Raw genomic sequence first — 24,020 nt, forward strand, 5'->3', positions numbered from 1 at the left:
TTTAATTGATTAGCTACCCAATAATTTCTAATATTTGGAAGACCCAGCCCATCCTTTTTTAATAGTTCATGCCATAATGCTTTACTTATTCTTGCTCTCTTACCTCCATTACCATACACCTCCAGCAACTTCTGTATTTGCTTTAATTCTTTTTTTATGTTTAATTTTTTTTATTTAATATTAAAATATCAGACACAGTGCAACCATCCTGGCATTCTCTTCATCCTACACACTACAATATAGAAAAAATATCATATATACTCATAAAAATAAGGGTGGTACCAGTGCTGTTAAAGATTACAATCTTAATATAAGCAATGATAACAATAGTAAAAATGCCAGTAACAATACTGGCAATACTACTTCTACTACTACTACTACTACTACTACTAATAATAATAATAATAATAATAATAATAATAATAATAATAATAACAACGACACCAGTGACTCCCAATAAGCAAAGTGTCTGTTGTGGTTCCCTTCAGAAGCTTTCCAAAATTACCCCTCTGCTTGATATGGGTATTCTATTTCGTCTATCCACGGATAGTCTTTCTTTTTAGTTCATCAGTTATCTTTATGCACTGAAGTCTCTGATGTATCTCTTGCTAAGTATATGATTCCTATTTGACAGCAAAAACTGTGACTTGTCACTACACCAAAGTTCCCTAATATCGAAAAGTCAGCAAATGGATCTAATATCACAAAAAGGAACTTTCTCTCTTCATCCTTCCAATCATACAGATATGTGTCCTCTTTGCCCAGTAGATGTCTCCCTTGTATCTGATCACAGTTCCAAAAGTGCTCTCTCATTGTCCAAGAATAAGGGGAAAAGCCATTTTGTCTCCTACATTTTGTCAACTATTCCCCAGCCTTAGGGCTATCCAGTTCTTCTTTTGTACAGTTCCACAGAAATCTCCAGCCCAGATCCGCCTTGCCAATTTGTCTGCTACTATCACTCCCCCTTGGTTTTGTTTTGTTATGGGTCTTAGAAATGCTCCGCAATTTCCCTTACAGCTTCTATAATTATGGGGGAGGGGGGAATGTCCACCCCTCCTTCGGGCTGAAGCTCCTTCTCCTAAATTGGCTAGGCATTTCACTCAAAATTGCTTTCCTTCCATTCGACTCACTTTGTAGAAGTCAGAACTGATTGTGGCCAGTTCCAGACTACCGATGTTCCACTCTGCCACCGTTTAGTCTGATCAGCTGTCAGCTCTACGACTTGGCCATTACAGGACATCTTTTTCCCCATCTGCCCTCATGAAAGATTTCTCCACCTTCTGACCTGGACCACCATCTAAGTGCGATAGGCACGCCACCCTTATTCTCCAGTCCCTCCCTCCCCCCAGGCAGCTTCGGCTTCGAAAACCCCATCGGACAGCTGGAAATTGGCTGTGCTCTGCTGAGCGCTCGCTTGCACACTCGTTCGGGCTGACAGCTGGCCCCACCTCTCATCTGTAGTTACTTTAATTCTTGATCTGAAAATTTAATTGGGATCATTCAAAACAAAAAAAATAATTTTTGGTAAAACTTTCATTTTTATCATTGCAATTCTTCCAAACCATGATAATTTTACTTTCTCATATTTATCTATTTTATCTTTTATATCTTTAACTTTTCATAATTTATTTTCTTTAACTCTTGAATATTTTTTGGATGTCAATACCTAAATATTTAATACTATCTACTATTTTTAATTTATTTTTTTCCTTTCAATACTTCCACTTCTTTACTATGGTTATATAACATCATTTCTGATTTTTCCCAGTTTATTTGTAATCCATTATATTTCTCAAATTCATTCAGGTGTAAATATATCCCTTGTATAGTAACTACAGGATTTTGAAATGTTAATAATGTATCATCTGCAAATAAATTTATTTTAGTTTACTTCTATAAACCAATTCCTTCAATCAATGAATCTTCCCTAATTGCATTTGCCAAAACCTTCATCAATAATGCAAATAGAACTGGGGATAAAGGGCAACCCTGTCTCGTTCGCCGCCTTAAGGTTATTGTCTTTGTAACACCATCATTGATGGCTATTCTGCTTTATTCTCTGAATATAGTTGATTTATTACTTGGCTAAATTTCCCCCAAAACCTAACTTCTCTATTAATATCTTCAATCAAAGGCCTTAAATACCTTTAATTTGTATAATAACCTATGTTTAATACCCTTCTAATTATGTCTGATATTTGCTACCAGGAACATGGAATATTTTCCCCTTCCATTGTTTTATTAAACAGTATCTTCATCTTTGGCACCAATAGCCCTTTAAATTTTTTGAACTAATTCATCTAACCCTGATGCCTTACCTATTTTCATTTTATTAATAACTTCCACTATTTCCTTTTCTTCTATTTGTGATTCCATTATTTCTTTATCGTATTCTTGAATTTTACAATTTAAATTCTTTTTTATATTTGCCTGACTTTCATTCACATTACCCTTATATAGCTTTTCAAAGAACTTCCGAAAATATCAACAATTTTTCTCTCATCATATTACATCTTTCCCCCTTGTCGTTCTTTATTACTCCAAACAGGATTTTTGCCTTTTTAGTTTGTGTGGCTCTAGCCAGCATTCTAGAATTTTTATTACGGTTTTCATAAAATTCCCTATTTAAGTAAATCAGATTTCTCTGGACCTGTTCTATCTCAATATTTTGCAACTCTTTTCTTTTAACTAATAGTTCCAACAGAATCTTATTCTCTCTACTTTCTATATATTTATTTTCTGGTTCCCTAATTTCCTCCTCCAGCGATGTTATATATTTCTCTTTTTTATATTATAAGAGTATTTTATCCCTAAACTTCTCACTACTGCTTTCATTGCATCCCATATTACACCTGTATTAATACCTCCCTTTTAATTTATAATCCATTTTTCTTTTAATTCCCTTTCCATTTTTTATAAAATCTCTTTATTTTTAAAAATCTTCAAATCCATTCTCCATCTACTTGCCTTTTTATAATCACAATCTATTTCCATATCCATAGTTACCATTGCATGATCAGATATTTTAATTATTTTTATCTCTGCTCTCATTATTTTAGATAATATTTCCGGTGTTACAAATATATAATCTATTCTTGTAAATTTTTATGTCTACCAGAAAAATATGCATAACTCTTTTGATTACCATGTAATTCTCTCCAGACATCTTTCAGTCTATTTCTTTTAGTAAATTTTCTTAAATCTGTATTATTATACTTTATTTCTGCTTTTGATGGATTGGATTGCTCAATTCCGCTATCCATAACCATATTATAATCACCTGCCATTATCACACAATCTTTTTTGACTTCTTCTATTTCTTATAAAATTCTCTTTGATTTATATTAGGTGCATACAAGTTTGCTAAGGTAACCTCTTGCCCATAAATCAAACCTTGAATTATAAGAAATCTTCCCAAATCATCCCTTTTTATAGTTTTTATCACAAATTCACATCTTTTAGCTACAATGATTGTAGCTCTTGCTTTTGCTTTTGATGTACTAAATGCCTTTTCATATACATCAGCCCAGTATAATTTAAGTTCATTCACCCCTTCTTTCTTTTGATGTGTTTCTTGTAAGAATACAATATCTCTTTTGTCTTTGTTAATTGATTTTTCAATTCTTGCTCATGTATGCCCCCCACCAGCCATGTACATTCCATGTAGCTATCGTTTCCTCATCTATTCTATAACTTCTATCCTCTGTAGCTACAATTTCCCCATTTATTCCTCATAATATATATACCCTTGGTCTCCATATGTGCTCTAACATAAATCTTACAAAACTAAAATTACACAGTATACATATTACCCCAAAACATAAATAACCTCTTACCTACCCATAAACATATATAACAGTGATGGCGAACCTATGGCACGTGTACCACAGGTGGCACGTGGAGCCATTTGTCAGGGCACGCGAGGCGCTAGCCAGCTGAGTTCACCCTTTTTAAAAGCCATTTTTCGCCCTCCCCAGGGTCCAGAGGCTTTATAGGAACCTGGGGAGGGTGAAAAGAGCCTCCCTTGCCCTCCCCCCTGAGGCCCTCATGAGCTTCCCTGAAGCCTCCGGAGCACAAAAAACCGGCCTACAGGCAAACCAGAAGTTCAGGAACGGACTTCCTGTTTCCTCGGAGGGTTGTTTTGACTGCTCCCGAGGCTTCACGGAAGCCTCCTGAAGGTCCCTGAAGCCTCCAGAGGGCTTCTGGGGGGGAAGGTTGTTTTCGCCCTCCCCATGCTCCTATAAAGCCTCTGGAGCCTGTGGAGGGCGAAAAAAGCATGCAAAAATGGGGGGGGGGTCGCGCCTGTAGTGGGCACATGCGCACTGGGGGGGTTGTGCATTGCGTTATGGGTGTGGCACGCCAGCACACAACCCCCCTGCGCTTCCCTTACTTATGGCACGCGAGCCAAAAAAGATTTGCCATTGCTGATATATAATGTCCCCATTCCCTTCTTCAGAAGATCTTCCTCCTCTCCACTGCATAAGGCCTCCAGGGGAGAGAGGAGCCATCCATACACAGCCTTCAATCACCCACTTCACCTCCCATAACCATTTTTACCCTATTTTTACACCCAAGCATATGTTATAACACATATCCCTTAATATAACTATTACAAATAATTATATGCTATCTCAACGGCAAACTTGTAACTCCTTTTACTTCATCCAGCCTCAATTTCTCCCATAGATCTTCTTACTTCTTCTCCATCTCCCTTCTTGAGAATTTTGATATTTCATTCATTTTTGGATTTGCTCCATGAACTCTTCTTTATTGATGATTCCGAGCTCCTTTAATTTCTCCATCGCCTCCTCTTTGTTTCAACTCTATAAAAATTTCCACCATATGGAAGTCTAAAAAAAAACCTGGATAGCCCCAGCTATAATTAATATTACTTTTCTTTAATAATTGACAAACTTGATGCATCTCTCTCGTCCATTGTAAAGTCTCACTACTTAAATCTGGAAAAACTTGTATCTGATGACCCCCCAAACACTATCAACACCATATTTTGTAATTTACACATCAGTTGTTCTTTTTTTTTTTTTTTTTTTACATAAGATCAGAATCTTATCACAATGTCTCTCGGGAATTTTCTTCCCAATCTTTTTGGCCAACTCTATGCATTACACCAATATTGTATCTTGTAAAGGGGACATATGGGAGGATCGAGTTAGCCCACTCCAATACGTCTTAGATCAACTTTGCTTCATTTTCTTCACTTTACTCCGGATATCCACATATCTGTAAATTTGAGCAGCACTGATGGTCCTTTATCATGATCAAATCATTTTTCATCTGGTGCATCATAGTCATCTGGCTTTTTAACACTCCTACCATGTTCACCAATCTGAGTTCTCACTTCTATAATATTTTGTGTCATATCCAGTGGTGGGTTGCAGGCGGTACGCCCTGGTATGGGTGTACCGGATCCTGCCCAGAGCACCGGATACCATTCCGGTACAGTGCTCCGGGGGGTCCACCCGCCCGCGTTCCTTACCTGTGCTTTATGCTGTTGCTGCTTCTGCGCATGCGCATGGCGTGCACAACGCCTGTGCAACGCTCCACGGAGCAGCTGGAGCGTCGCGGAGGCTTGTGGAAGCATCATTTTCATAGAATGCATGCGTGTGCTGCACGCATGTGCGTGTCCACCACGCGTGTGCATGTGGGTAACTCTGGGGTCATTCCAACCGGTACAGTTGGAACGGAATCCAGAACCCACCACTGGTCATATCCAACTTTGTTTCACCAAAACTGTTATTCTTATATCCATATTATCAATTTTATCATTTATTTGCTTCAAAACTTCTATATTTTTCTTCATTTTCTTAATTCTTGTAAGAGAACATCAAATTTATCTAATTGAGTCAGTGATTTCTAATGCCTTTTTTTCCTCGCTTCCATTTCTAAAGCTTTTTCCACTCATATCAGGCATAAATCTGAAGGTCTAAGGCCTACTTTGGGTCTTTACCAAACACTTTCCACACTTTTGCTGTATTTTGACATCCAACCATCCAAAAAGAGCTCTTGACCTTTTAAGAGTTTTACAGTCTATACACCATAAATGTCACATCCTCCTTTGTCTCGTCCTTATCAACTTATCTCCATAAATACAACTTAGTAAAACTAGATAAACTAGATAAATCCAATGGCAACGGTTAACTTTATTACACACACCTTATCAAGATTAAAAATTCGGTGGAAGAATTAAAAATATTTAATTATTTAATTATTTAAAAAATATTTAATTCTTCCACCTTCTCCAGGTCTTGACACTTCCACTGAAAAAAGGGAGTAACGGACCTTCACACTATAGACTCATAAATCAGCTGTTATCTTCTCAGTGTCAGTGTTCCAAATATCATGCAAAATTAAATCAGAGTCCAAGGCAGAGCTATCCTTAAAGTTCCAATTTAATAAGACAGACATGTTGGCATAAACTGTGGAATCCCTAATCTAAAAGCTTCCTGGGATTCCACCCAGTTGAAAGTTCATGATCTTATCCCCACACCCATAAATCCATCACATGGTCCAATCTTCTTCACCCACGCTGGCATTTCCACCCACCTAGTTCCGGTCAGATGCAGAGGTGCGGAGACAAAAGATGACCTTGGGCTTTAGATAGGAATGAAAACAACTCCACAATTCTACTCCTTTCTATTCCCCCTCCCAACTACTACACTAATGAAACAGCATAGGAAATTAATAGAAAGTGTGGCAGGCCAAAGATCCTAAAAGAAACATAACTGCAGGCCTGACAGGCAGCCTCTCCTCAAAAGAAAAACATTTCCTAAAAAGAGAATAACATAAAAGTTAGCATAACAAAATTAACCACCTCTTCCCCCCCCCCCAGGGGGACCCTTTGGCTTCTTGGGAAACTTCTCATGGAATTTTTTTACTAACCTATCCGCTTTTAGGTCCCAACTTTTAACCCAAGTGGCTTCGGACAAAGGGTACCCCTTCCAATGCACTAAATACTGTAAGTGACCCCTATACAGCTTGGAGTCTAAGATTTTTTTCACCTCATAATGTGTTTCCCCTTCTATCACTACATGAGGAGGGGGAGCTTGGGTGGACGGTCTTATGCTGGACCCAAATACTGGTTTCAACAAGCTACAATGAAATACTGGGTAAATTTTCCCTAGAATTCTGAGTAGACTGAATTGAACTGCAACTGTATTAATTATCTTCTCTATTGGGAATGGACCTAGAAATTTGGGGCCCAGTTTCTTACTAGGCATTCTTAATCTTATGTATTTGGTAGATACAAAAACTTTGTCCCCCACACGAAAGGGGGGTTGGAGCGAGTGGTGTTTATCAGCTTGCTTCTTGTAGGCTTCTGCCGCATCTGCTAGAGGCTTCTTCGTATTTTCCCATCCTTTCTTTAGTGTGTCCATCCGTTCATTCAGAGACATGGAGGAAGGAGGTTCTCTAGGCAGTTCAGGCATGGGAACATATTCCATGCCACTGGTAATCTGGAAAGGAGTTAATCCAGTGCTGATGTGGATTGCATTGTTGTACGCCACTTCGGCAAAGGGTAGCAAGTCTGACCAGTTGCCTTGCTGATAGTCCACAAAACACCGGATGTATTGTTCCACCATCGCATTGGCCCTCTCCACTGTGCCATTGGTGCTGGGATGAAATGCTGAGCTGAGTCCTTGTGTGGACCCAATGGATCTCAGGACCTCTCTCCAGAACTTGGCTGTGAACTGGACTCCGCGGTCTGAAATGATCCTCTTGGGCAATTCGTGCAGGCAATAAATGTGTTTTATAAACATTTTCACTAATTTCTTTGCGGATGGCAATCCTGAGCAAGCAATGAAGTGTGCCTGCTTAGAAACCAAATCAATAACTGTTCAGATTACTCTGTTCCCACTGCTGTCTGGGAGTTCCATGATGAAGTCCATTGTGACCTCTTCCCATGGCCGGTTAGGGCTCTCTGCTGCAGGTGCTGCAGGTTCTGGGCTCTTGGATTCAATCATCCATGGCTGGCTTTTTTTCCTCTTCTGAGGCCTCCCCCTTCATCACCTTAAGTTGGGGATCCTCTTCCAGAGGTCGTTTGGGCTTTTCCCCCTCCGAGGCCTCCCCCTTGGTAGGACTGCTTGTCACCTTAAGTTGGGGATCCTCTTCCAGAGGTTGTTTGCCGTTTTCCTCCTCCGAGGCCTCCCGCTTGCTGGATTCTTCCTCACCTTAAGTTGTGGATCCTCTTCCAGAGGTTGTTGGCCCAGATGACCCTCCTGTGGTGTCATCTGGGGCCCTCTCTTTACCGCCGTGGTGATTGGTACACACGTTTGTTCTTCGGCAATTCCCTTCTACGAGGCCTTTACTTTGGTAGGACTTTTTGTCACCTTAAGTTGGGGATCCTCTTCCAGAGGTTGGTGGCCCAGATGACTCTTTTCTGGTGGCATCTGGGGCCTTCTTACCGCTGTGGTGGTTGGTGCACATGTTTGTGGCATTGGGGCTGGAGCCAAGCACTCTGACGCTCTGTGGCCAAGTTGACAGCAATGGTGGTATTTTATTGGTATTTAGTGTCAAGTGAAACTGAAGACTGTTTGAATAGAAAAAGCACTTATTTTTACAAAATTAGAATAATTTTGAAAATCACAGGTAACTAAAATGGAAGAATAGGCAAGAAATCACTTTGTTGTAAAACATTTTATTTCTTTGCACACGTGTTGTTATAAATAGTTCTCTAGTATTTTAGATAACATCATTTCATTTTTATATTCAACAGTTCTTTGCACACGTGTTGTTATAAATAGTTCTCTAGTATTTTAGATAACATCATTTCATTTTAATATTCAACAGTTTAATTTTAACTGTCCCGATAGCAGTTTGTGGCTTAATGTTATTACTATTGTTTAAAAATGTTCTATGCTTCAGTAAACACTAGCTTAAAACAAATCATCATGTTTGTCTGTTTTTTTATATATAGATATGGAATCGCCAAGAATTCAGTGTCCAAGTGTAAAGGAGAAAATAGCAGAACCCAATAAATTAACATCCAGGGTATTCTGGGATACTCCAGAGGGACGCGATACTGCTGATGGCATTTTGACAGAGTGAGTAAAGATGTAAAAAGTAAAAAAGTAAATTAAACAATAAAGTGACAGTACATAAATGTAAAGCTGTACACAAAACACACTTTATAAATGCATATATTTTAAAGTTAGTACATAATGCTCTACAAGCTATTTCTCAAAGGTCTGAGTTCCGAACCTAAACCAGTAATATGCCACACACGTTGAGGCTTCCTGGATTTAATAAGCTGGACTCTGGCACACAATGAGTTCCAAATTGGCTTTGGAGGAAACTGGGGAAGGGCAGAGCCAGTCAGGCCAAGGCATTTTAGGATTAGAACAGCTTGTAGACAGGGAGGAACAGGGGCAAGATGAACATGAGAGACAGAGCTCAGGTGATGAGCAAGGACCTCCTGATCCTAGAGCACGCAGAGAAGAGAGGTGGGAACAATGCAGACTGAGCTGGCTATGAGGGACTGAGATGTAAAAAAGATGCCGGTGGTAGGGGCATTTGTCGGGAACAAGCATTGGATCTGTGGAGCATCTGTGTGCACTTGCTGACGTCTGGAGACCACTGTGCTGTCTTGTGGGGCTTGCCTGGTTTGACTGCTTTGCTGAACTTCTGGCTCTGGTTACTGTTTTGCTAACCTTGCTTACTAGACTGCTGGCCCTGGTTACTATTTTGCAACCCTTGCTTACTGGACTGCTGGCCCTGGTTACTGATTTGCTCACTTTGCTTATTGGACTACTCGCAGCCAGAAGCTGATGAAGGTGCATGTGAGAGCTTTGCTCCAGGACGTGTAGTAAATGTGGAGATGTTTGGGGGCAAAGTTGGAGTAATAAAGGGGAGCTAGAACTATTCTCTGGCTGTGTTGCTTTTGTGCCATGCCCTAGGTCATCACAGAAGGCCTCTGTGATGGGATAGCCCTTCCATTGGACCAGGTATTGCAACCGGCCCCTTTGTAGCTGGGAATCTAATATCTGGTCGATCTTGCAATGGGTCTCCCCCCCTACCTCCATAGGGCTGGATACTGGTGCCGTTCATGACTGGACGGAGGCCTCTCCTATTGATTTCAATAGACTACTATGGAAGACGGGATGGACTTTCCCTAACAGTCGGGGTAGTTTCAGCTCCACTGTCACAGAGTTAATTATCCACACAATGAGACTGGGCCTAGGAACTTCAGACCCAATTTTCAACAGGGGACCTTCAATTTCAGGTATTTGGTCGACAGGTACACCCTCTTCCCCCACCTGGAATGGCTTCTGTGGAGACCATTTCCTGTTGGTTTGTACTTTGTGGGTTTCTGCTGCTTTTCTCAAGCCACTTTATGGATCCCCACATTCCCTGGAAGGTTTCTATCCACTCCTTTGGGCCAACAGGGGAAGGGGATTCCCGAGAGTATTCAGGTATGGAAACCACTCTGAAGGGAGTAAAACCCATACTGCTATGGACAGCATTGTTATATGCCACGTCCACAAATGGCAGGAGCTCTGCCTAATTGGTTTGCTGGTAGGTGATCTAGCTTCTGAGATATCTTCCCACTATGGCTTTGGCTCTCTCTGCCACCCTGTTAGTACTTGGATGAAATGCCTAGCTTTAATCCTGGGACAACTCTATTATTCAACTCTATCAGAACCTGGCTGTGAATTGTACCCTCTGATCCGAGTTAAACTTCCGTGGCATACTGTGGAGGTGATAGATATGTGCGAGGAACAGTTTAGCCATTTTTTGTGCCAATGGCAACCCGGGGCATGGTACAAAATGTGCCTATTTTGAAAACAAATTGATGACCGTCCATATGACAGCCTGGCCATTGCTCTCCAGAAGCTCCACAATGAAGTCCATAGCTATCTCCTCCCAGGTTGGCCACAGACTGCTAGAGGTCAGGGGGCTTCCCCATGGTCACACATATTGGACAGTCTTTGACATAGTCCTCTATTTTGTGTTGCATCTGGGACCACCAGAACTGTCTCTTGGCTAAGTGCAGGGATTTGAGAAACCCAAAGTGTCCTGCCTGTTTCACATCATGCTCATCACGTAGTACTTGGGGCCTTAGTGTGTGGGGCACATATAATTTACTGCCTTTCCATGCCAACCTATCCTGTTGGGTGAGCAATTGCTGGTGCTCTAGGAACCAGGAGTCAGTCAGCAGTCCATTTCATAACTGATGGGTTAACTCATCTGCACTAATGGCAGGCCATCGGGCCGAAACCCATGTGGCTTGTTGCGGAGAATGGGAATGAAGTGGTGCACCACCTCCTCCTGGCAGCTGTTATATTGAGGCATCCTTTATAGAGCATCTGCCATGAAGTTTCTTCCTGCGGGGATGTATTTCAAAGCAAACCGGGAGCATTGGAAATACTGTGCCCATTGCACCTCCTGGGGTGACAATCTCTGCAGAGTTTGGAATGCCCTGGGGTTTTTATGGTCTGTCCACACCTTGAACCAGATCATGAGGGCCCACTGGACCACAAAATTCTCCTTTTCCCAAGTGGCCCATGTCCATTCGGTTTCCGTAAATTTCCGGGACATATATGTGCATGGCTGTAATCTGCTCTGTTCATTCATCTGTAGAAGGATGGCAGCCACCTCCATGTCACTGGTGTCTGCCTGAACTATAAAGGCCTGTTCAAGGCCCAGATGCTGATTGTTGTGGCGTGAGGGTGGCGCAGCTCTGAACTTTAAAAGACGCTGGAAGGCAGATGCTCCGAATGCTGACTATCTCTCAAAGTTCCAAGCTCTGGACCTAAACCAGCAATATGCCACATGTGTTGAGGCTTCCTGGATTTCATAAGCTGGACTCTGGCACACAATGGTTCCAGATCAAAATTAGATGTATAGTCAGCGCTGGGAGCATCTGCCTTCCACCATCTTTTAAATTTCAGAGCTGCGCTGCATCCCACTGCTGCAGCAATCAGCCATGCCCTCCCTAACCCTGCAACAAGCTGGCCAGACCCATTCAGCTGATGCCAGCTCTATAGCTGCTCATTGGCAGAACAGCAGTAGCTCCCTGGCTCTTCTCTCTGTGTGCCACTGGATGCTCTGGGACAGCTGATTGTCATCTGAATCACTGCTGGCTATGATTAGCTGGCTTTCAGCATCAGCTGGGTTTCGACTCTGCTGCTGCTGCAGCCTCTCACTGTGTCAGCGCAGCTCCACTGTTGCTGCTGCAAGCTCTCACCATTGTCGTAGCCTCCATGCACCCACCACATCCCCTCACACATGGCAAACCTCAGACTTTGGCACTAGTATGAGTTGAGACATTTATAGCATTTTAGTTCCTAGTCTTTCACTTCCCTGGCTGTTTTGTGCTGTTCGTCCAATAATCTTAGTAGCTGCTAAATTGAATGTGTCCTTGTTCATTGCAGTGGGAGGCTACCAGTGACACTATAGTATTATTGTTGCTTCATATCAGTAGATGGTGTTTTAAAGGGTCAGATTCTCAGAAGTTCCAGATAAGTATAATATTAACTTTAGTCCATATTCTCTAAAATATATACTGAAAGAATGAGACATTGCTGTCTTTTTAAAATTTAACATTACTTTATTTCATTTTTAGTGTTGTCTTGAAAGGACTTCCACCAGGATCATATTTTTCAGAAGGAGATCACAAAATCCAATATACTGTGTATGACAGAGCTAGGAATAAGGGAACTTGCAAATTTTTGGTCAAAGTCAGAGGTAAGATCTCTTACCAGCTGAAAACAAGCACAGTCATTGAACTCAAACCACATTCACATGTTATTCGGAGATGTAGGATTGCCTCTCCTAGCTTCAGAAAGTGAAGATTCTTGAAACTGAGTATTTCAAAAAGAAGCTTTAATTAAATTGAAGGGAAACCATTAAGTTCAAAGCAACGTCTGAATCCCCTTAGGCAATGCAAGTAGAATTAAAGCAGTAGAGACCCCTTCCATTAGTTAGAATGCAGATTTTACCAATACACATGTGAGATGGTTCCTTTACCAACTGCCCTGAGAACCGGATAAACATACATTCCCATGGCTATCTTCCATTAGACATTAAAGTGAACCATCCCACATGGCCATCATAAAGCTTCCCCAAAAGGTGAGGGGATCTCAAGGTGCTTTGGTGCTAGGAAAGCAGTTGTAAAATATCAGTTGTCACAGGCACTGCTAATAAATTGCCTCCAAGGCCCCCCTCCTCCCAATTGAATGGCAGTATCACTTTTAGGGATCTGATAAGCTGCCTTCCTTAGAAATAGGAGAGAAACACCTGTGAAAAGATAAAAACAAAAATTCCATCATAGTATTTTAATAAGGTTTGTCAGGATATTGGGAGGGAATTTTTTTCAGTAAAGTACATGGTGTTTAGTGACCCATTCATTTTGAGATGAAGGTAGATGCTTCAAAGCAACTAAGTATTGGATTTTCCCCCTGTGGATCCTAGAGTCAAGGATTTCCTTGATTTCAAAGTGTTGTTTACCTTCTATCATGATGGGAACATGTGGTGTAGGTGCAGGTGGTCTGAGTGGTGAGATTACTTCTCGTTTGAGTAAACTAATGTGAAATACTGGGTGGACTTGCCTGAGTGTCTTTGGAAGGAGTAGTTCTACTGTTACTGGATTGATGACCCTAATGATAGGGAAAGGTCCAATGAAATTTGGCCCTAATTTCTTTGATAGCTGTAATGATTTTAGAAATTTTGTAGATAAGTATATCTATCTCCAACATGGAAAGTAAGGCGTTCCATTCTTTTCTTGTCAGCTTGAATTTTAAAAGCCTCTCTAGCTTCCTCTAAAGCTAATCTAACTACTGGCCATGTGTTTTGCAAAGTGTCCATCCACTCCTTAAGTGAGGGGGTAGTGGGTTCTTCTGTGGGTAATTCAGGCATGGGGTTGAAATCCTGTCCTGTTGCTACTCTAAAAGGGGTAAAACCAGTACTTGAGCGTATTGAATGCAACTTCCGCAAAAGGTAAAAGTTCATTTCAGTTGTCCTGTTGAAAATTAATAAAACATCTTAGATATTGTTCTAGTATAGTTCTCTCACATTGACTGTTAGTCGGCTTATGGTGCAAAAAGCGCAACCCCTGGGCAGTGCCAAGTAAGTTTGGAGGTGAATTGGACCCTCTGTCAGAGACATTTATCTGCAGGGCTCCATGAAGACAATAAATGTGTATTAGGAATAACTTGGCTGGACTTTTGGCAGTTGGGATCGTTTGGCCAGGTATAAAATGTGCCTGTTTTGAAAACAGGTCTGTTATGACCCAAATGACAATATTCCCCACACTTTCTGGCAGTTCTACAATAAAATCCATAGCAATCTCTCTCCAAGGTGTTGATGGTTCAGCTACCTTCTGTAAGAATCCTGGATTTTCCCTGGATGTGTTTTAGCTGCCGCACAAATAGGGCAGCTAGCTACGTTGCTCTCTATGTCCTTTTTTAGTGATGGCCACCAAAATTGCCTTTTAATTAGGTGTAAAATTTTCACAAAACCAAAGGGTCTAGCTCAGTGATGGCGAACCTATGGCACGTGGAGCCATTTGTCAGGGCACGCGAGGCGCTGCCTTGTCAGCTGGCCAGCGCGCATGCGCGCGCTGACCAGCTGAGTTCACCTTTTTAAAAGCTATTTTTCGCCTTCCCCAGGCTCCAGAGGCTTTATAGGAGCCTGGGGAGGGCGAAAAGAGCCCCCCCCGGAGGCTTCAGGAACCGTCCCTGAAGCCTTCGGAACGCTTAAAACCACCCTCCGAGCAAACCGGAAATGACTTCCGGGTTGCTCGGAGGGTCGTTTTAAGCGTTCCGGAGGCTTCAGGGACCATCCGAGGCTTCCCTGATGCCTTCGGAGCACTTAAAACGACGCTCCGAGCAAACCGGAAGTCACTTCCGGTTTGCTCGGAGGGTGGTTTTAAGCGCTCCGAAGGCTTCAGGGAAGCCTCCGGACGGTCCCTGAAGCCTCCGGAGGGCCTCGGGGGGGCGGGGGGCTCTTTTCGCCCTCCCCAGGCTCCTATAAAGCCCCTGGAGCCTGGGGAGGGCGAAAAAAGCATGTAAAAATGGGGGGTGTCGCGCGTTGTGCGTGCATGCGCACTGGGAGGGTGTCACACGTTGCATTATGGGTGCGGCACGCCCGCACATGACCCCCCTGCGCTCCCCCCACTTGTGACACGGGAGCCAAAAAAGGTTCACCATCACTGGTCTAGCTAATCTGGAGTCATGGCACCTTGCCATTAAGTGCAGTCTTTGGCTAGCTGGAACATATAACTTCCCTCCCACCCAAGCTAAGTTATCTTTCATCAGGCAGCTGGATTTGTGGCTCAAAAACCATTCATCAGTGGCCAAAGCTTGTTTGAAGGTTTTGGTGGTGTCATTATCCGTCAATGTTTGTTTGTTTGTTTGTTTTATTGGATTTATATGCCGCCCTTCTCCCAAAGGACTTTGCCTAGGATCTGGTGATTACTTTAGTGGCTAGCTGATAGTTTTGATATTTTAAATCTTTTTTCCCCCCAAAACGTTTATTGGTTTTTACACATATATGGGGAAAGGTAAATGGGTATACAAAAATTTTGGCAGCTCCCACACTGGTGTTAGTAATCCATCCAGCACTCACAGTTTTTACAATCTTAAAAACAAAATACAAAAGATAAGCAGAAAGCAAGATTTTATTCTATAATGTTAACCATGTGTTCATTCATTTTCCTTTGTCACTTTCTAGAGTATCACCAATTGCTATTTATTTCAAATACTTTTATTTTTGTGATCTGAGTCTTTTCGATATTGCTTCTTCCTCCCTGTCCCCAGAGGAGCCTTCAGCCCCCCTCCTTCTTATCCTGCACCATGCTGCCCCTCCCACTACCTTCACTATGTTCGTCCTCTAGGAGGAGAGAATTCTTTTTGGTGAAGGCTTCCACCTCATGCACTGTATTGATTCTAATCCTATTTCCCTTCCAAAAGATCAACATTCCTTCTGGCAATAACCATTTAAACTAGACTCCTTTATTATATAATTTCTTTGATAAGGAGGAATACTTCCTCTTTCTCTCTCTTATCTTTTTTGGAATCTGCTTAAGAATGGTGATTTCTTCATCTTTATATTTCAGTGGTCTCTCCCTTTGGGTCCCAAGTACCTCATTCCTTGTGGTCCTCCTGAGAAATTTAACATGTACCTCCCTTGGAACATTATGACTTCTAGCATATGTTGAATTTATCCTATAGACTAGATCCATATCCCACCACAGCTGATTTTTGTCTCTCTTAATATAGTCTGCTAAGATTGTACTCATGATATCCTTAAGGTCTTCATTTTCTGTCTCTGGTAGGTTCTGGAATCTAAGAAAAAAGGACATTCTTTCAAATTCTATTTTTGCCAAAAGGTTTTCCAAGTCTACATTTTTAACTTTTGGGGTGTGTGTATTTTAATGTTGTATGCCGCCCTGAGTCCTTTGGGAGAAGGGCGGCATATAAATCCAATAAAAACAAACAAAAACAAACAAGCAAACATTTCCCTTCCAGATTGTTTTAATTTCTTCCCCCAGCCCAGCCGCTCCCTCCTCCAACACCAAAATCCTTTGTTTATTTTCTGCGATATGATGTTTAACATCTCTGAATTCTTCTTTGAGCGCTGTCATTTCTTTTTTCAAGTCATTCTGCCCCCTCATCAGTTCTTAAAACATTTGAGTAACAGATAGTTCTTTTGATCCCTCTCCCGACCCCTCTTGCTGTAACAATGATGTAATCTTTGTCTGTTGCATACTGGGACTGGAGGAGGCAGATGTGAGGGTTGAAAGTGACTTGCCCGTCAGTGCCTTCTTTGGCCCCATTTGTTTAAAGTTCAGAGATGTCAGTCTTTTTCCAAGGAAATGGCGTCCGAGGATTGCGCAGGTGTGCCGGTCCCCAAAATACAAAACAAAGACGAAAGCGGCCGTTCACAGTTCACAGTTCCAAGGCACCGAGGCAAACCAAATGTAGGATATCTAATAAGCAAAGTTCAGTAGAACCACATTTCAGGGAGGGGTCTCGGTTTCCCTCAGAGAGAGTAATAAGGCTGAAGGTGGTTTTGAAGGGCAGGCTTCATTTATGATTAAACAAACAAAGAAGGGCAGGCGCCATCTTAGCTCCTCTTCCACTGGGAGAAAGAAAACAGAAATCTCTATCCAGGTTTTTAAAGAAGAAATGGCTCCACAGTCATTCCTGGCAATCGTGATAAAGATCTTTCACCATTGGCTAGCTCAAGTGATGGCTCAGCCTTTGTTGTCTCTCTTTTAAGGGAGATCGTTCAAATGCCGCTTATTCCGGGGGTGGGTTAGAGGAAAGAAACACACCCCTCTAATCTCCATTCAAATAGGATGAACACAAAACTTACAGAAGTCTGCTGCTTTTCCTTTAATCAATCAGAGAGTTCAGGATGGGTCCCCCACCACCAGGATCCTGCCGCATTTCTCCAAGTACATTCTCTCCTCCGGGTCCATTCGGCAAAAGGGCTGGCAGCGCAGTGCTGTCCCTCGCCCCGCCTCTGCTCCCTGGCTCCTAGGCGAAGCTGAAAAGCACCCTTCGGGGGGCTTCAGCAAGCTGCCCTTTGGCAGGGTACCTCTTCAGGGCCCCCTGTGCTCCTTATGGAGCCAGCCAGGGAGAAGAGCGGCAGACAACACGTCCATCGCCTTCAGGAACCGGAAGTCATCTCATTGCTTGCTGATTATTTTGTACTATGGGTTTGATTATGTCTGGCTTCGTACTATTGTATTGCAATTTTCTGGATAGTGCATCTGCCAGAAAGTCCCCCCCCCCCCCGGGAGATATCTGAGCATAAACTCAAACCATTTAAAGTACTGAGCCCATCATACTTGTTTTGGGAGAGTTTCCTTGGGGTCTTTAAGGCTTCTAAATTTTTATGATCCGTCCAGACTTCAAAAGGGATCTTACTCCCCTCTAGGAAATGCCTCCAGGTTAAAAGTGCCCACCAAACTGCATAAGCTTCTTTCTTCCAAATGGCCCACCTCTGCTCACTTTCATTCAATTTTTTTGATTGGTAAATATATGGTTGTAATTGGTCTTGCTTATTTTTCTGAAGCAGGACCGCTCCTATTGCCACATCGCTGGCACCTGCTTGTATTATGAATGGTTTCTCTGTGTCCGGGTGTTTTAGAATTGGCTCTGCTGACAACAGCCATTTAAGTTTTTCAAATGCAGCTTAGCATTCCATTGTCCAGTTCAAAGGCTGCTTCAGTTTTGGGTTATCCTTTCTCTTTGTTTTTAAAAGCTTGGTGATGGGGAGAGCAATCTGGGCGAAAGTGGGGATAAAATGGTGGTAAAAGTTGGCAAATCCTAGGAAGCTTTGTAGCTGTTTACACGTACAGTTCCCAATCAAGTACTGCCTGCACTTTTAAAGGGTCCATTTCTATGCCATAAACCTTCCCCCAAAGGTGAGGGGATCTGAAGACGCGTCGGTGCTAGGAAAGCAGTTGTAAAATATCAATTGTCACAGGCACTGCTAATAAATCGCCTTCAAGGCCCCCCTCCTCCCAATTGAATTGCAGTATCACTTTTAGGGATCTGACAAATAGCTTCCTGAATGTGCTCATCAGGGCCAATATTCAGAGTTACAGTTCCAATATATCTGGAAGGCACTATACTAGTACAGGCTTTTGTAGACCACACAGTAAACAGGAGCCAGCCTTTTTAAAAACATTGAAGATAATATGTTGATGCATTTTGTATGACTGAACTAGTACTCCATAATCTCTATTACATATAGTGCTGGGATTGACTGTGGTTATCTCTTGAGGATAGCAAATTCTCTCTCAGATTTAGATAAGTATACCTTCATAGTTTAGCACAGTAATTTGTCATATAATTCTATAAAGGATTGAATTGCTGATCAGATCTGAGCATTGCATTCTGTTTATTAATGTGATATGTTGTGCTTAGGAAATAGAAACAATGCAATTAAGTTTGTAGTGGAAATTCCCATCGTAGCAAAGAGGTATAACTAGTGACATTATTCTGGCTTTAGGATCACTGAGAGTTCAGCTTTATAAATGATAGCCCTGTATACAGGATTGTTACCTAGATAGTCTTATTATTATCCCGTGAATTAATTAATTAATATATATATATATATATATATATATATATATATATATATATATATATATATATATATATATATATATATATATATATATATATATATATATATATATATATACTACTTATTAATTAGTTAACTACAAATAAATAATTTTTCAAGAAGGTACTAAATTTTCATTTTGATATATTGGAAGTGATGAATTCTGTTATTTTGTATTTAAAGTTAGGCGCTGTGGAATATTGAATGCCCCGGAGAATGGCTACATAAAATGTTCTGGTGATGGAGATAATTATGGTGCAACTTGTGACTTTTCCTGCATTGGTGGGTACGAGTTGCAGGGAAGTCCAGCAAGAGTCTGCCAGTATAATTTGGGCTGGTCAGGAACAGAGTCAACCTGTACACGTACGTGAGTAATGAATAAATCCTGTAAGAGAGAATATAGATCAGGATTGTGTGCATTATTTGAAACATAGCTTAACCTAATACCCCTTCAAGTTTCTTCAAGTTTTTGTTAACATAACTTACATGTAGATTAATAGGATATTATTTTTCCAATAAGCAATAAAAAAAACCTTTATTTCATGTTGTAAATAGGTTGGCAAAATGGTAGTCAACATAATAGTATTGCATTTTACTTTTGTATTCATTGTATTAAAGCCAAGAAAGTTCTCTTTTTCCATAGATCTTCAGTGTTAGAGATCTATGGGAATTTATGGGGGGGGGGGGAATCTATAAATATACTTTCTGTTTCTTTCCTAAAGTTTCCTCCCATTATAATTCTAAATTATTTTTTAAACTTAAAAAACAAATGATGCTGTACTGTTCAGAATTGGAATGAAGAGCTTTGTGGAACACACTCAGTAAAAGGTTACCTGGATTATGAAAATTCACGGATGTCCTCTAACTTGAGAATTTCTCTTCATCCCATTCCTTTTCTGTAGATTTCTTGGTCTTTCTAGATAAATGTTGATTGTTAAAAGCCATATAATAAAGTTTAGCGATATGAAGGGAGGGGTAGATTGAGATTTTATTTCTATCTCTTTTTTATTTTTTTATTTTTATTTCTAAGATTGGGAACTCAAAGGGAAAAAGGTCTTCCAAAGAATGTGTGGTTGCTCACATAGCACTTGTCTGCAGTTGCTTAAATTAAATGAGACTTCTCCTGGGATTGTGCTGCTGAGCAATCCAGGGGAAAAAAAGACCCAGCTGCTTTAAGAAATTGATGGCTGATGCTGCATCAGCAAATTCTAACTTTCCAAAGCATCTTTCCTCTTTCAAATGCAAAGCTCTACATCACCAACTTAAAAATAACTTCAGATGTTAAAAATAAATTACTTCATTGGACGGTGCTGTGGTCTGGATTTGAAGAGGGGGAAAAGAGGTTGGAGCCTATTTCTGGCACTCTCATAGAGTCTGCTGAAAATGTATACAAAAAGGTTGATCTTTCTCCAGGAGCTGGAAACACTTTTTAAACTTTGGCATTTTTCTATCCTCTTTTCTATGTGATTTGTTGTTTATTTTTAAGTTTCTATATGAACATGGTGGCATGGTAGCATGATTAATTTTTTTGTATATCTTTCAGCGATGAATATTAATATTGGTGTGAGGACAGCAGCAGCTCTTCTAGATCAGTTTTACGAAAAACGAAGGTTGCTTATTATATCCACTCCTACTGCATCCAATTACTTTTACAGAATGCAGCTGGGAATATTGCAGGTAAAGAAAATTTTATTATACATAAGTGAAATTTAATTCTACTCCCAAATTAATATAGATGGACAGTGTCTTTAATAGTATTTTCTCTTTTATTTAATACACATGATAACCTGGACCTACATACTCACAAAGGGCTGATTAATGAAATGAGTTCCAGTTCTTATTAAACAATGAAGGTTCTTCATAATAGATTCTCATAATTTCCCTTTAAATTCACCCCCTACTTTGCCACTACTCACTCTGTTCTAGAAAGTCTTTAATCCATTCTAGATTGGATGGAACAGGAACACAGGGGGCACAGACGAATCAGCAAAATTGATTCCTCTTCTGACCCATTGCTGCAGTAATTCAGCTTAGAAGATAATGGTCTTCATACAGTTTGGAGTTATGCTAATTTTTTCCTCTTCAAAATGAGTCCAAATCATTTTGGCAGGCATATAGATCCCCACATATAAATCCCCACAAATTAATAAATGGTTCATATACAGAATGAAATGAGCTCTTTGTTTTGGATACGGGCCAAAATGGTTCCAGGAAAAAAATGGTCTTAAAAGTGTATGGGATTAAACAGAATTTGGGTGTGAAAGTAAATTTATTGTCCATTTCATGTGTAACCCCACCTTTTTTGACAAGCTTTCAGAAGTAAATAGTTTCCTAAGTGCTAAACTATTTCACAATTAAAGGTAAAGTTTCCCCTCGCACATATATGCTAGTTGTTCCTAACTCTAGGAGGTGGTGCTCATCTCCGTTTCAAAGCTGAAGAGCCAGCACTGTCCGAAGACATCTCCGTAGTCATGTGGCTGACATGACTAAACCAGTGGTGGGTTGCTAATTTTTTTACTACTGGTTTGGGCGCTCTCCTGGGTGCTCTTGCACATGGCGCTTTTGCACATACATAGAAGCATCCGGGCGGGTGGGTGGAGCCTCCTGCCACCGCTACTACCAGTTCGCCCAATCTGGGCCAAACCAGCAGCAACCCACCTCTGGGCTAAATGCCAAAGGCTCATGGAAGTCTGTTACCTTCTCACCAAAGGTGCTTCCTATTTTTTCTACTTGCATTTTACATGCTTTCGAACTGCTAGGTTGGCAGAAGCTGGGACAAGTAAAAGGAGTTCACTCTATTACATGGTGTTAGGGATTTGAACTGCCGAACTGCTTACCTTTCTGATCGACAAGCTCAGCCTCTTAACCACTGAGCTATACCGCGTCCCTATATTTCACAATTAAACATGTTTAATAAAATTACTCTATTAATGTTGCCTGTGTCCAATTATATTTGTACAGGGTAAGGCAGATAATTTAGATGGAAATAGGCAAGAACTACAAAAAGGGCTGAAGTATTTTTTAATCTAAAGCAACAAGATAGCATTTGGAAGGGATTGAGGCAGATGCCTCACTTATAGTGGAATATAAGATGAGGGAGGGGGTACAGCACAATCAGACTTGCAAGATTGTTATTATAGCCAATATCCATAAAAATAGTTTTAGCCTTCCTGTGAAATTGGGCCTCTTATGAATGGCAATTAGATAGGTTTGTGCAAAAGCCTTCCTGACCTCAGCTACCACCTGCTCTTTGAGCAGAGCTGTGAATCCAGGATGATCCCAGATTATGGTTCAGTCTTGACCAGAGACTTTCAACTTCATCCAAGACCAAAGATGAAAACTCCTCAGATGAAGGAGGCTCAAATAATCATAGCCATTTGGTTTTTCCATAATTCAACCTGACCCCGTTCCTCCCTATCCAGACCCAAACAACCTCATTTCATTGCATCAGAACATTGCCATCAATACCGGGAAGGCACAGGGTAATCATCTGCATATTGATGACACAAGACCCCAAATGGATGAATGCCCCTCCCAGCTGTTTCATATAGAGCAGTGGTCCTCAACCTGTGGGTCGGGACCCCTTTGGGAGTCAAACGACCCTTTCACAGGGGTCTCCTAAGACCATCGGAAAACACATATTTTCAAAAAAAAATACGGAAAACATTAAATAATTTTATGTTTGGGGGTCACCACAACATGAGGAACTGTATTAAAGGGTCGTGGCATTAGGAAGGTTGAGACCCACTGATATAGAGGTTAAATAGGCAGAGTGAGAATGTTGAATCCAGAGGTACTTTACAAGTGAGGGGCAATGAACCAACCACAGAGGGAGGAGAGCCATTGCAACAGTGCCCTTCCAAATCTTTGCAGCAGTCCAGAAGGATGGTTAATGGTATCAAAAAATCATTAGGATATCAAGGATATCAAGGACTACAAGGATGGTTGCACCATCTCACTCTCAGCTCAGACACCCCAAAAAAGAAGAAGGTATCATTGCCATCAATTAGTTGGTCATATAAAGTTTTTCAAATACAATAGTCCCACGTTAGAGATTATCACAAAAACATTGTATAGATGCTTTTCATAATTAAACCAATTGATTATCTTCCTATTTTACATAGCCAGCACAATGTGGTTTAGATCTCCGGCATGTTACAGTGATTGAATTGGTTGGGGTTTATCCAGCACAACTGGGAAGAATAGGATTAAGATTGATGTCTCCTGCCTTGGCTGTACAACTCAGGTAAATTATATAGACTCTAATTTTTTTTTCAATTAAAGTTTTTTATTTTTTCATTTTCATAACATATAATCACATGTATACTATTACATAACCAATATCATATTATATTGTTAAATGTTTACATCAATTCATCTTACCAACAACTCCCCAAAACCAATTATTGGCTCTTCTGCTCTCCATACACCATATTTGTACTTTATCCATCACTTTCTTCTCCCCCCCTCTCTCCTCCCCATACCTCCTTCCCTCTGTCATCCTTCCCTTCTCAATTTCCCCTTCCTCTCTCCTTTTCCTCCCACCCCTTACCACTCCTCATTTTCTCCTCCTCTCCCCCCCCACTTGCCCTCTCTCCTATCTCTCTCTTCTTCCCTTGCCTTTCTCCTCTACTTCCCACTCTTCGTCTCATTTACTTGGCGTATTTCAGTTTCTTAGAGAGCTCCATTTTACGTATGTTGATGGTATTTATAATTCCTTTTCAATATACATATTTAATTTTTCTCCTCCTTTTTAGTAAAAAAACCCCCACGATATAACAGAAAATTATACATATATAGTCATTGTGCTTTTAAACCCTCTCCCCCAACCTAATTTTGGTCGAGATGTAGACCTGGTTACAATTCCCAGCTATTCTCATCATTATCTTTATATAATTATACATCCTTACATGCCCCCAATT

At 41.0% G+C, this 24,020-nt stretch overlaps 1 protein-coding gene across 2 annotated transcripts in view; it reads left to right on the forward strand.

Moving 5' to 3' along the window:
- Positions 1–24,020, forward strand: part of SRPX (sushi repeat containing protein X-linked) — a 124,216-nt gene that overhangs the window by 90,717 nt on the left and 9,479 nt on the right. For both annotated transcript variants that reach the window (XM_081952844.1, XM_081952845.1), the window contains 5 exons: positions 8,933–9,059; positions 12,581–12,702; positions 19,282–19,461; positions 20,642–20,775; positions 23,223–23,344. In XM_081952844.1, coding sequence (XP_081808970.1) covers positions 8,933–9,059; positions 12,581–12,702; positions 19,282–19,461; positions 20,642–20,775; positions 23,223–23,344 — 685 coding nt within the window. The remainder of the gene's footprint in view (positions 1–8,932; positions 9,060–12,580; positions 12,703–19,281; positions 19,462–20,641; positions 20,776–23,222; positions 23,345–24,020) is intronic.

Source organism: Natrix helvetica (genome assembly GCF_964273705.1).
Source record: "Natrix helvetica genome assembly, chromosome: 4".
NCBI lineage: Eukaryota > Metazoa > Chordata > Lepidosauria > Squamata > Natricidae > Natrix > Natrix helvetica.